This window comes from Rattus norvegicus, chromosome 1, assembly GCF_021556685.1.
Source record: "Rattus norvegicus strain SHRSP/BbbUtx chromosome 1, alternate assembly SHRSP_T2T, whole genome shotgun sequence".
Classification (NCBI taxonomy): domain Eukaryota; kingdom Metazoa; phylum Chordata; class Mammalia; order Rodentia; family Muridae; genus Rattus; species Rattus norvegicus.
In genome coordinates, this window is record NC_141534.1 from 258,170,099 (window position 1) to 258,182,541 (window position 12,443).

The 12,443-nt window shown below is 42.5% G+C and overlaps 1 protein-coding gene across 2 annotated transcripts in view; it reads right to left on the reverse strand.

Moving 5' to 3' along the window:
- Positions 1 to 12,443, reverse strand: part of Armh3 (armadillo-like helical domain containing 3) — a 181,958-nt gene that overhangs the window by 146,464 nt on the left and 23,051 nt on the right. For both annotated transcript variants that reach the window (XM_087559283.1, NM_001402549.1), the window contains 6 exon segments: positions 11,394 to 11,501; positions 7,231 to 7,323; positions 6,516 to 6,590; positions 6,318 to 6,404; positions 2,492 to 2,548; positions 736 to 779 (listed from right to left, as the gene is read on the reverse strand). In XM_087559283.1, the coding sequence (XP_087415409.1) occupies positions 736 to 779; positions 2,492 to 2,548; positions 6,318 to 6,404; positions 6,516 to 6,590; positions 7,231 to 7,323; positions 11,394 to 11,501 (464 nt within the window).

The following is a 12,443-nucleotide window of genomic DNA, read 5'->3' on the forward strand; positions in this document are numbered from 1 at the left end:
CTGAAGACAGCTACAGTGTACTTATATATAATAAAAATTTTAGCCGGGGGCTGGAGTGATAGCTCATCAGTCAAGCACTGGTTGCTCTTCCTGAGCTCAATGTCCAGCACTTACATGGCAGCTCACAACTATCTGTAACTCCAGCAGATCTGACACCACCACCAAACATACATGCAGATGAAACACCAATGCACATAAAATATGAATAAATAAATCATTAAAAATAATAATTTTAGCTGGGTAGTGGTGGCACATGCCTTTAATCCCTGAACTTAGGAGGTAAAGGCAGGAGGATCTGTGGGTTCAAGGCCACCCTCGTCTACAGAGTGAGTTCCAGGATACACAGAGAAACCCTGTCTCAGAAAACCAAAAACCAAAAGCAAACAAAGAATTTTAAAGTGATAATGGCATTTACATGACATTCTGGGTAAAAGCCTGCTTTGGATCTAATAAGCTAGAAGTGTTCTTTAACAAGATACCAAAGGCTGGAAAAGAATGTGCCTAATTGCTAGACCAAAGGTGGGCACGAAGTGGATGGATGCTTTTCCTTGATGTTAGCACACGGCCCTTTGGATACCTCAGGCTGAAGTAGAGCAGATGCATCTGCATGCAGCTACCTTCAACTATTCTTTTGGGATAGGTTAGGAATCTTTACCTAAGAATTCTAACAAACCTCTTTCCTACTCACCCCATTCAACTGAAAAGTTGCCTTTTTCCCTCTGGAAAAGCACTTACCTGTTGTACTCAGATAAAGCCTGAGTGATCACAAGCCCCATTCCCTGGAAGAAAAAAATACAATGCTCTGAAAGAGGCCAGGAGCCTTGAGGTGTGGGTTGCATTGCTGCAGCTCAGCCAGGAAAGCTCTAAAGCCCTCCCGCCTGCACCCTGGATGTTCTCCTGAGAGCGGACATGAAGAGCAGAAATGCTCAGTAGAACTCCGTTTACTTGTTCTGTCAAAGCAACAAAACTTCTAAACCAAGGGGCTGGGAACATCCTCTTTGGAAAGATTGTTTATCTAATTATTTTGCTTAATGTTCCCACAAAGCATTTCAAACGGAGTAACAAGAGACAAACGGGCCAGTGTAGGTTACCGACAGCTCACTGGCGTCATTTCCCCTCCTGAAAAGGCAAGTGAGTGAGAAGACGCAAACAAAAACAACTCACAGACTGCAAGCAGCCGCAACAAAAGCGATTGTGCATGCATGTGTATGCGTATACTTGTCATGTGTGTGACTTGTTTGACATATGTAAGACATATGTCACATACATACATATATGCATACAAATAAATTTACACACAAACACACTCTAAATAAAATGAATTTTTTTTTGAAACAGGGTCTCACTAAAAACGAGCCTTTGCTATCCTAGAACTCACTATGTAGACCAGGCTGGCCATGAACTCTAAGAGATCTGCCTGCCTTTGCCTTTCAAGAGCTGGGATTGAAGGTGTGTGGCACCACAGCCATCATAATTTTAAAAATGTAAAGAAAACAGGAAGTAAAAGGAAAGAAGCATGGAATAAATATTGAAATGACAGTCCCGTTTTCTCCACTCTGTGAAGCATAGCATAAAGATCTATTAAGGTCACAAGGATAAGTCACACATGTACTTTTTAAATAAGGAAAATTAAAAGAAACAAAAGGAAGTAAAGCCAAATTATCTGGTAACTTTTTCCTCCCTATATCCAGAAAATTTTAAGGACAATATATACATACACATACACATATACATCATCCTTCATGTCTCAGCCTCCTAAAGTCAGGCTACAAATTGTATCAAGCTAGTTCTTTAAGAAGGAATTTCAGGGCTGAAGAAATGGCGTGGCTGTAAACGGCCCTTGCTGCTCCTGCGAAAGACCCAGGTTTAGTTCCCAGCACCCACATGGAGGCTCACAACCATCTTTAATTCCAGTTCTGGGAATCTGGCACCTTCTTCTGGTCTTTTCAGGCACCAAGCACACATGTGGTTGTACATGGACACACTGGTAATCCCATACTGAAGCAGAAGGACCAGGAGTTTAAGGCCAGCTAGGGCTACACAGTAGGAGTGTCTCAAAAAAAAAAAAAAAAAACCAAAAAACAAACTTATAATAAAGCTCTTGCTTTCTGGGATTTGTTTTGCATTTGTTTGTTGTAGAACTGGAAGTTGAACCCAAAACTAGTAAGTTATATCCCCAACCCGTTTTCTTTTCATTTGAGATAGGGTCACACTATCTCACAGGACGCCTGAACCTGCACTCTTCCTACCAGTTTCCATTACCAGCACCACTAACCCAGCTTCTCTCTTCTTTTTTTTTTTTTTTTTTTTTTTTTGGTTCTTTTTTTTCGGAGCTGGGGACCGAACCCAGGGCCTTGTGCTTCCTAGGCAAGCGCTCTACCACTGAGCTAAATCCCCAACCCCCAGCTTCTCTCTTCTTAATCTCCATTGGAAATAAGGTCTCTGTATGCAAGTAAGACAATACCGAAACATCTAGAATCTAGATACTCACATTCAGCGTAGCCTCATCATCCACAATAGACAGCTTCACAATGTAAGGATTCACAGACTATTAAGAGAAGAGTGAAGGTAAGTGTGACCAAGTTAAGAGAGACTGCTGGCTAATTAAGAAAGTAATAACACAAATGCTCTGTAAGCCCTCTTTCCACAGCGATGCGTCCAATAACAACCCCAAGCATCCTGCCTGCTGACAGCCCCACTGCCTGTGACTCTCTCGGATTACCCAGGCACTGATCAAGTGCATACGTGTGCAAAGGACACACATAAACACAACTATCAGTTCTGTTTCACCTGCATTTCTGTCTGGGCTGAGTTAGCTCATGTTATTACCGCTCCTATTATTTCGTTTCTTGCATCTAAGAAGTGAATACTCTGAAACCTCAATCTGTCCTCCTGAGTCCTCAGGGATAGCCGTCCTCTGGGAAAAGAAACATCTTTTTCCTTTAAGACAAGTACTTGTCAGCTGCTAACTTACACTCTCCTCCCAAAGGCTCCCTAACCATTTCAGAACCACATGCAAGGACTGATTCACCCACCCAGAAAACAAAGCCACCTCAGGGGTGGGAAGTGGCAGCTGCTTAACAGCCAGCGAGGCCATTTATGGAGATCTGATACCCAAATTACACTGCAGGGGGTACTGAAGGAGGGATGCTATTATCCAAGCAACAATCTGGGCAGGACACTGGGGTTTAATGTCTGTCCCATCACTTACAGCACTGGAGGTTTAGAGACCCAGTCTCAGCTGGGCACATATTCAAACTCATTAAAGATATGACTACTTCTGAAAAGTGGGATGAGAGTCAACGACCTGCTCACCTTAAAAACATTCCCCACCCACAGGATATGAGGAAAGTTCTCTTAAGGACCAAGCACCAATCCAGCCCAAGGAGGGCGAGTAATGCAAGAGTTCAGATTGGTACAGCTACCAAGAAAATTCATTACTGAGAAACCTGAAACTGAAACTGAAAAACTAATCACCCACATAGATCTCATTTAATCAAATTTCAAACCACATCTTTCACATGTAAACTGAGAATATAAAAAGGTTTTAAATGTTTATTATGTTTTACATGCCACTACAGACTGGCATGCAAGACCCAATGCAGGTGGATCCTTGGAGAAGAAAAATCAGCATTGGCTGACCTACGGGCCTCACCATGTTGGTAGCAACGTTAGAAAAAGCAAAGCTTCTTTTCTTTTCAAGACAGGGCCTCACTCTGCAGCCTTAGTTTCCGTGACTCTTGCTACACTGCCCAGGCTGGCCTTTATCTCCCAGAGGCACTTGTTGGCCTAATCTGTGTGTCTCCCTCCTGAGAGTGGGAATTAAAGGCGTGCACGTGTCCAGTCACAGCACATTTTCTTGACATTGTTTCTGTAATATCAGTCACTCACCTTCCCAAAAGAACACTGTACGTGGAAGTAAGGATTCGGGTGAGGACTTGGGAAGTACCAGGACTGGCATGCGTGTGGGCAGCAGCTGAGGGACAGGGAAGGATTATGCTCCAATGCCCCTTACTAATAATGACATGCTACACAGATTACCTAAATTTCATCTCCAGTCTTCCAGTCTTGTCCCCTCTGGTGCTCTGAGGCTTAGTTAAGACACATAAAACCCTTAGCAGAACATCTAACACACTGCAAGCCCTTTTACTTTGTTCTATGACGTTACCATAGTCAGAGGAAGTTCAGTGTGTGTGTGTGTGTGTGTGTGTGTGTGTGTGTGTGTGTGTGTGTGTGTCCATAAAGCTATCCATAAAGCTATCCATCTTGCCTTGTGACTGGGTTTCTCACTGGAACCTGGGACTTGAGGCCTGTCAACTAGACAAGGCTGGCTGGCCAGCAAGCCCCAAGGATGCTGTCTCCTCCTCTGCAAACTGGGATTACAGGTGCACGGCAGTGTACCACCTTTTCTGAGAGTGCCGAAGACTGCAATCACGTTCGTCATTTTATGCCTGCTTTACCAACAGGGCCATCTCCCCGACCCAGGGGAGTTCTTTATTAAAAAGAGGAAAAGGAAAGAAAAAAGAAGAATGAAAGAGAATGAGGGAGGGAGGGGGAAGAAGGGAAGGGAAGGAGGGAAGGAGGGAGGGAGGGAAGGAAAAGCTTCCTATTAGATACAGTTTAATTTTTTTTCTTTAATTTAGGGAAACAACAGGCTTAGGGCAGTAGATGGGTTTCCAATCAGTTCATCTCAGAAGGCCAGGATCTTAACCCTGTAAGAATGGATCCCTTCGGGGTTGGGGATTTAGCTCAGTGGTAGAGCACTTGCCTAGGAAGCGCAAGGTCCTGGGTTCGGTCCCCAGCTCCGGAAAAAAAAAGAACAAAAAAAAAAAAAAAAAAAAAAAAAGAATGGATCCCTTCCCTAAACTCCGTTGAAACAGGAAGCAGTGTACCTCTCATCCACAAGAGAGGATTGGAAACTTAGCCACAGTCGCTGCTGACTCTACTTGCGGCTCCTTCTTTGCTAATTTTATTTTTTTACTTTTGGGGTCCTAGATTTCAGAGTTTTCCCCATCAGTTTTCATTGTCTCTAAAACAGAATGCATTATTAAAACGAGGAATAATTGTACATGATATCCTTCGCAATTTCCTTTTGTTTTGCTTTGATTTAGTTTGGTTTTCTGAGACAGGCTCTCTCTGTTAGCCCTGGCTGTTGTCCTGAAACTTGCTCTGTAGACCAGCTTAGAACTCTGAAGTCTACCTGCCTCTTCCTCTCAAATGCTAGGATTTACATGCGCCCTGGCACACAGTTCTCTCCGTATTTCTTATATCTAACACATATCTGCTTTCTCTGCTTTAGCTGGATAACTAGTCTCTGATACCTTTACATCTTTCTAGCAAGTATTACAACTTGTCTTACTGGTCATGGGCTTGACTATAGTAGTAGCTAAAATATTCTTCCCAGCACACCTTCTCCTACTGGTTTGCATAAGATTTCAGTGGCCTCTAACTTTTTCATGTTCATCTGGAATTTCTGGTACTCTTGTCAAAACCTTCCTGTTCTACTGTAATTGGACTTCTCTACAAGCATCTGTAAACAACTTATTCAAAACTGTAAATCCCAGAGAAATCATGCCCAACAGCCTTTCCCTTACCGGGTATATTGATTCTTCTGGAGTTTCTGACACAGCAAAGATACAGAAATACAGTTTTCTCCAGCTATTGGCTGGTTCCCATGTTTCAGGCTGACATTTCAGACCCTCACTGGGTTTAAGCCAGGGTTCAGTCTGCACTTAGAAAAGTCAAGCCACTGCTTAGAATGGCTGTAACCACTAACACGTGGTGAAACACTCAACACTGACACCAGCACATTCCAGTCACACAGGACACCACTTCTTAACTTTTTTCAGCTGTTTTTCTTGCTTTTGTAAGGCAGGAGTTCCAGACCAGGCTGTTCTACATACTGAGTTCTACAGTAGTCAGGGCTATATAGCAAGACTCTATTTTTAAAGAAAATATTGGGGGAGGGCAGGGCTGGAGAGATGGCTCAGCAGTTAAGAGCACTGGTTTTTCTTCTAGAAGATGTAGATTCAATCCCAGCACCTACCCCACTCTCATCACAATTAGGTGTAACTCCAATTCAAGGGGCTCTGATGCCCTCTTCTGGCCTGCATGGGCACCAGGCACATACATGGTGCACAGACATACATGTAGACAAAATACCCATACACATGAAATAAGTAAAACTTTTTTAAGTGAAAAAAGAAAAATATAGTTTGCTAAGAACATGTCTCCCACATTAAGCAATCGTTTAGAAATGGCTGAGTCCAACAAAATGATTATGAAAAATAGTAAGTGTACCCTGGGGGCCCACCTACCTCATATTTTCTGTAGTTGACCAGCAAAGCCAAGAGGACAACAGCATCATACCCATGTTCTCTACGACTTGGGGGATGGGATAGTATCTGTAAGCAAGAGGCAGAAGGGATAACTATGTCCTGGTTCCTGAGATGGCAGACGAAAATTTTAAGTGACAGTCTATCTAACAGAGAAAGGTCATCAGGAAGGCGGCCTACCTGTAAAATTGCTTCAAATATGCTGTTGATCATTACATACTCCAGGATAGTGTTCTGACTGATGTTATCTGTAACCTGAAAGCAACAGAAAGCTTTTGAAGGTTTGTAAAAAGCACACAACGTCTCATGAACATCTCCTACCCTAGTCTCGAAGTGAGACAGAAATAAATGGTCAAGAGCAAACCAAAATATCCCAAGAATCAGAATCCCAAGGATCACAATGAAAAGGAATCAGACAATCTAAAGATGGTGGCTCTCCTAGAACAGCCAGCCCTCCTAACATGGTGTGTATCAACTGGAGAGACGGTTCTACATGCTAAGGCACTTGCCACCAAACCTAATAACCTGAGTTCTATCCTGGGTCCCCCATGGTAGAAGGGAAAAACCAACTCCTGAAAATGGTGACCAACATGACTATATGTGAGGGGAAGGGGATACACAAAAGTAATTTTTTAAATTTTTAAGTAAAATTAAAAAAAAAATAAAGTGGAAAGTATCATAGAGTCTTCAGGCTAAAAATGGCAGTAGGTATCCAAAGATTAATTTCCAAAAAGCAAAACTACATACAACTAACTTTCTACTACACATTCAGACCAAAAGGAATGATATGATACCAAAGGAGGGAACTCTTCTTTTACTTTTGGGAGGAAGTGTTCAACTCGGCTTGATTCAGCTGTAATTAATACCCTTGACAAACACATAGGAGGTCACTTACAGTCACTAAGCAAAGAAGAAGTTTCAGACATAGACTCTTCAGACTTTCAGAACCTTCTGCACAGAGTAATGAATCCAAACTCTCCATCAAGTTCTGGGGAAAGAACCATCAAACACTAAAGCAAGTCAAGTAACGCATATACCCCATCTTCTACCCAGTCCTGTACTACGTTACAAAGGACACGTGAATAACAGGGAATCAGCCTTAACATCTCCCTAGTTCAGGCCTTGTAAGATCAAAGAAAAAGACTTCAAAGTCTAACTACTTAGGGGGAAATGTTTTAGAACAACTGCAGAGAACAATAGGGAATTTACTCTTGTACTACATGAATGCTTGAAGCTTTACACATATGGAAATTATAAGATCAGAACAATGAAGTAATTTGAAAAAGGGAAACCTAATGGTTTAATAACTATACATGAACTTCCTTACTTGTTTAAGAAAGTACAAGGTGCAGGCACACTAAACAGGCGACAGGCATAGTATCAATTTACCACAGGGCATCAGTGGCCATCTGAGCATCAGTGACCATCTGAGCACCAGTGGTGTCTAAGCAATCCAATGAAGCTAAAAGTTGGTTCATCGGGACCAACTCCAATTGACAATGGGACTGGAATGTGATGTTTGCACTAAAAAGTAGCCTTTAAACATAAACTAATTGAAAGATGAAACCTTCATACTATGATAGAAGTATGAAGGAAAATATTCTACATTATATAAAGGAAAAGAATTCAAGGCTAGAGAAATGGCCCTGAAGTTAAAAAAAAGCACTTGCTCTTACAGAAAACCTGGGTGTTTGGATCCCAGTAACCACACGGTAGTTCAAAGTCAGCTATAACTCCAGTTCTAGTAGGTATAATATCCTCTTCTGGCATGCATGTGCACACACACACAAATCAATAAATGCAATAAAGTTTATTAGTAAACAACAAGACACTTCAACCCCTAGCCTCACATACACACACACACACACACACACACACACACACACACACACACACACACACACAGAAACAAAACAGAAAACAGAAAAATATAGGCTTGGCACAGTGGTATACACTTGTAATCCCAGCACCAGGAAGACAGAGACAGGAAGACCCTGGGGCTTGTGAACCAGCTACTCTAGCCAAATTCTGTAAAAAAAAAAAAAAAAAAAAAAAAAAAAAAAACTTGTCTCAAAAAAATACAGTGGAATTGGATAGAAGACACTCAATGTTGACCTTTGGCTTCTGTATACACCCACATACTCAGGCCTCTCTCTCTGTTTCTCTCTGTCTCTGTCTCTGTCTCTCTGTCTCTGTCTCTCTGTGTGTCTCTCTCTGTCTCTTTCTCTCTCTGTCTCTGTCTCTTTCTCTCTCTGTCTCTGTCTCTGTCTCTCTTTCACACACACACACACACACACACACACACACACACACACACACACACACACAGAGATAGACTTTAGAATGCTCAAAGGAACATAAGGAGAGGCTGGAAATGCTCGACCTGACAGATTGCTTGCCTAGCTTTCACAGGGCCCTGGGTCAATCCTGAATATGAACCAGACACATGTCTATAATCCCAGCAGTCAGAAGGAATGTAATTTGGGGTGGGGGAGGCAATTAAAACTGGTTTTAAAATTAATAGTGGTGATACTTGTTCAATTTAAGGATCAACTACATGTTATGTGTTGTAAAAGTGTTATTATAAAAAGACAGTCTTACTGTAAAAGCCTTGTCTATCATACACCATGAATGAAACTTAGGTGCAATCCCCAGTGGAGGGTAAAAGGAGAAGCAAAAGAAAAACTAAAATAGTTTGAAACAGTGGATATAAAAATCCAAACCAGGTGGTTGTGGCTAACACCTTTAATCTCAGCACTTGGGAAATAAAGACAGATCTCTGTGAGTTCCAAGTTCCAGGACAGCCAGGGCTACACAGAGAAACCCTGTCTTGAAAAATAAAATAAGGGTTGGGGGATTTAGCTCAGTGGTAGAGCGCTTGCCTAGCAAGAGCAAGGCCCTGGGTTCGGTCCCCAGCTCCGAAAAAAAAAAAAAAAAAAAAAAAAAAAAGAAAGAAAAATAAAATAAATAACCATTCCACATGTTTGCAAGTATACAAACAAATAAACACATAAGCATAATTCTAAAAAATTAATTCAAGGGACTGGAGAGATGGCTCAGCAGTTAGGAGCATTGGCTGCTCTTCCAGCGGTTATGAGTTCAATTCCCAGCAACCACATGGTGGCTCACAACCATCTGTAATGGATCTTCTGACATGCAGGCATACTTACAAATAGAGTAAGTACTTTTATACATTAAGTAAAAAAAATAAATAAATCCTTTCCAAAAATTTAATTCAAGCCAAGCATTGTGGTATGTGCCAACAGTCTAAGTCTACTTAAGAAGGTGAAGCAGGAAGAATTATTTGAATTATTATTTAATCAAGACCAGCCTAGGCAACATAACTAGATCGATCTCAAAAGGAAAACTGGTATGGTCATGGTGGTGTACACCTGTAATCCCAACAACTGGAAAATGGAAGGAAAAAAAATCAAGACTTTAGTGTCCTGTTCTCTCAAGAAGCAAGAAAGGACACAAAGTCTGAAATGTGCCAAAAGTCACAGTCAACAAACGGCTAACACCAAGAGCTCCTGCGTCTCATCAGACTCGGCAACCATGAAGACACTCATGTGAACATGAGCAGTGGCCAAGAGCTTCAGTACAGACCACACACTCATGACCAACATTAGGAAACTGGGACTACAGAAACCGATGAAGAGATGCATAACCACAAACGGAATGCGTCCATGTTCTTTGCCCAGATGGTGCCACTTCAGTTGCCTCACTGAGAGTTGGCTCAGACAATAACTTATCTATCCTGTGTACAAACTTGGAGACTTTCTATAATTAACTGCCTCTTCAAATGTACCAGACATACAAAGAAAGACACTCTTGATCAATAACAAAAGACCCAGGAAGGCCAGCAAGATGGCTTAGCAGGTAAAGATGCTTCCACATAAGCTGACGACCTACACGTGTGCACTATGGCACGTGTGTTCTCACAAACATTACAGATACAGGCACACGACAAGTTTCCCAATGGCCAGAGGGTCATCCACTGTGAAATGAATTCAGTGGTAAGTCACTCACAACCTGTCAAGCTCAGGGCGCTCTTACCGTCCCCAGCCTTCCAGTGGCCATCTGGAGCCGTATTTTTTCAGGAGCTGGTTTCCCACTTGCACAGTTGTCTCTGGTTGTGTTTCTTTAAATTAAATTTAGGTTGTCTTTTTTTTTTTTAACTTGAGACAGACAGACAGACAGACACGCAAGCAGGCAGGCAGGCTGGCTGGCTGAAAAGACGGTTCAGTACTTAAAAACATGTTATTGCAGAGGATCCATGATCAGTTCCCAGCACCCACAACAGGCTCAAAGCCATTCATAAGGCCAATTCCAAAGGATCCCATACCCTCTTCAGACCTTTCAGGTACCAGGCACACATGAAGTACACAGACTTACATGCAGGCAAAACAATCATACACATAAAATAGATAAACCTAAAAAAAAACTAGAAAAAATATTTTTTAAAAAGGTTCTACGCGAAGCGCAAGGCCCTGGGTTCTGTCCCCAGCTCCGAAAAAAAGAACCAAAAAAAAAAAAAAGGTTCTACGCTCTGTATGTAAGTCTGAAGCCAGCCTCCGCTACATAAGACATTGTACCTAATATCTAAAAGCAGACAAGGACTGATTCTGGGTAACAGAGCACTCGCCTTCCAGGCAGAACACCATGGACTGACTCATCACCAGTACCACAAAATAGCTGATCCTGTAACTTTTCATGTTTTACATAAGCTCATAAATGTCATACAAAGCTGGGCATGGTGGTTCACACCTTTAAACCCAGAACTGAAGAGACAGAGGCAAGTGGATCCCTGTTAAGTTTGAACCAGCCTGGGCCACATAGTGAATTCCAGAACAGCAAGGACTATGTAAACAGACCTTGTCCCAGAAAAAAAAAAAAAAGAATATAAATCTTCTTTTTTTTTTGGTTCTTTTTTTCGGAGCTGGGAACTGAACCCAGGGCCTTGCGCTTCCTAGGCAAGCCCTCTACCACTGAGCTAAATCCCCAGCCCCGAATATAAATCTTCAGCCTGCACGTAGTATTCGCAAGCTCGAGCCTCACCTTCATGCACAGCTCCGCCTTGTCAAAGCCCATCAGCATATTGATGATGTCAAATCCAGACGTAGACTTATTCTTCTGGTGGACTCCTCGAATAAGTGCACACAAGGTCTGCAGAGATGAGAAAAGGGTTCTTTCTAGAGAAGAAGTCTCAACACTAGGGGTACACTAAATCTGTAGCCTCCCACTGCAACTCAGAACTATGTCTTAACAAGCCAGCTCTCCAATTTCTGTTACTCTGAATTTGAAAACGGCTTGAGTGTTAACATATAAAACCCAAAATGACTAAACGGCAGCACATGTCCAATCCCCACCCTGAGGAGGTGGGGCAGAAGAATCAGAAAGGTCAAGGTGAGGGTCGGAGAGTCAGCTGAGCAGATAAAGGCACTTGCTGCCATGTCTGACAAGAGAACCGATTTCCACAGGTTGTTCTCTGACTCCATGGATGCCCACATACACATACAAATACACATGCATGAGTACACGCATACACAGGAGAGCTGCTGGGGCTTTCAACCCAGCTAAAAAAGAAAGGTTGAGCTCAGTGCCCTGATCTCCGGGGAGTAATGCAGTCAGTAACAAACACACCACTTCCATCTCTGAGGAAAGAGGTGAGGAGCTGGAGAGATGGCTCTGATGGCCAAGTGCTTGCCCTACAAGCCTGGTGTCCTGCTTGAGACCTGGAACCAGGTAAAGTGGAAGCAGAGAAGCGAGGTCGCACAGTTGTCCTTTAGTCCCTGGGAGCACTGTGAACACTCCCCATGCACACTATACACAGTGAATGCAGGTTTCACTACTTGGCTTTTGCTCACTTTGAGACAGGATCTCACTACACAGACGTGGCTGGCCTGAAACTCCCTAGACACATCAGCTTAGCTTCCAACACAAAATCCACCTGCCTCTGCCTCTAAGTACTGGAATTACAGGCATATCCATAATAAATTTTTTTGGAGATTTATCTTTTAGCTCATGAGTATGGATTTCTGCCTGCATGCATGTCTACGAAACCACTATGTAAGAAGAAACAGGCATTGAATCCCCTGGAACTGGAGT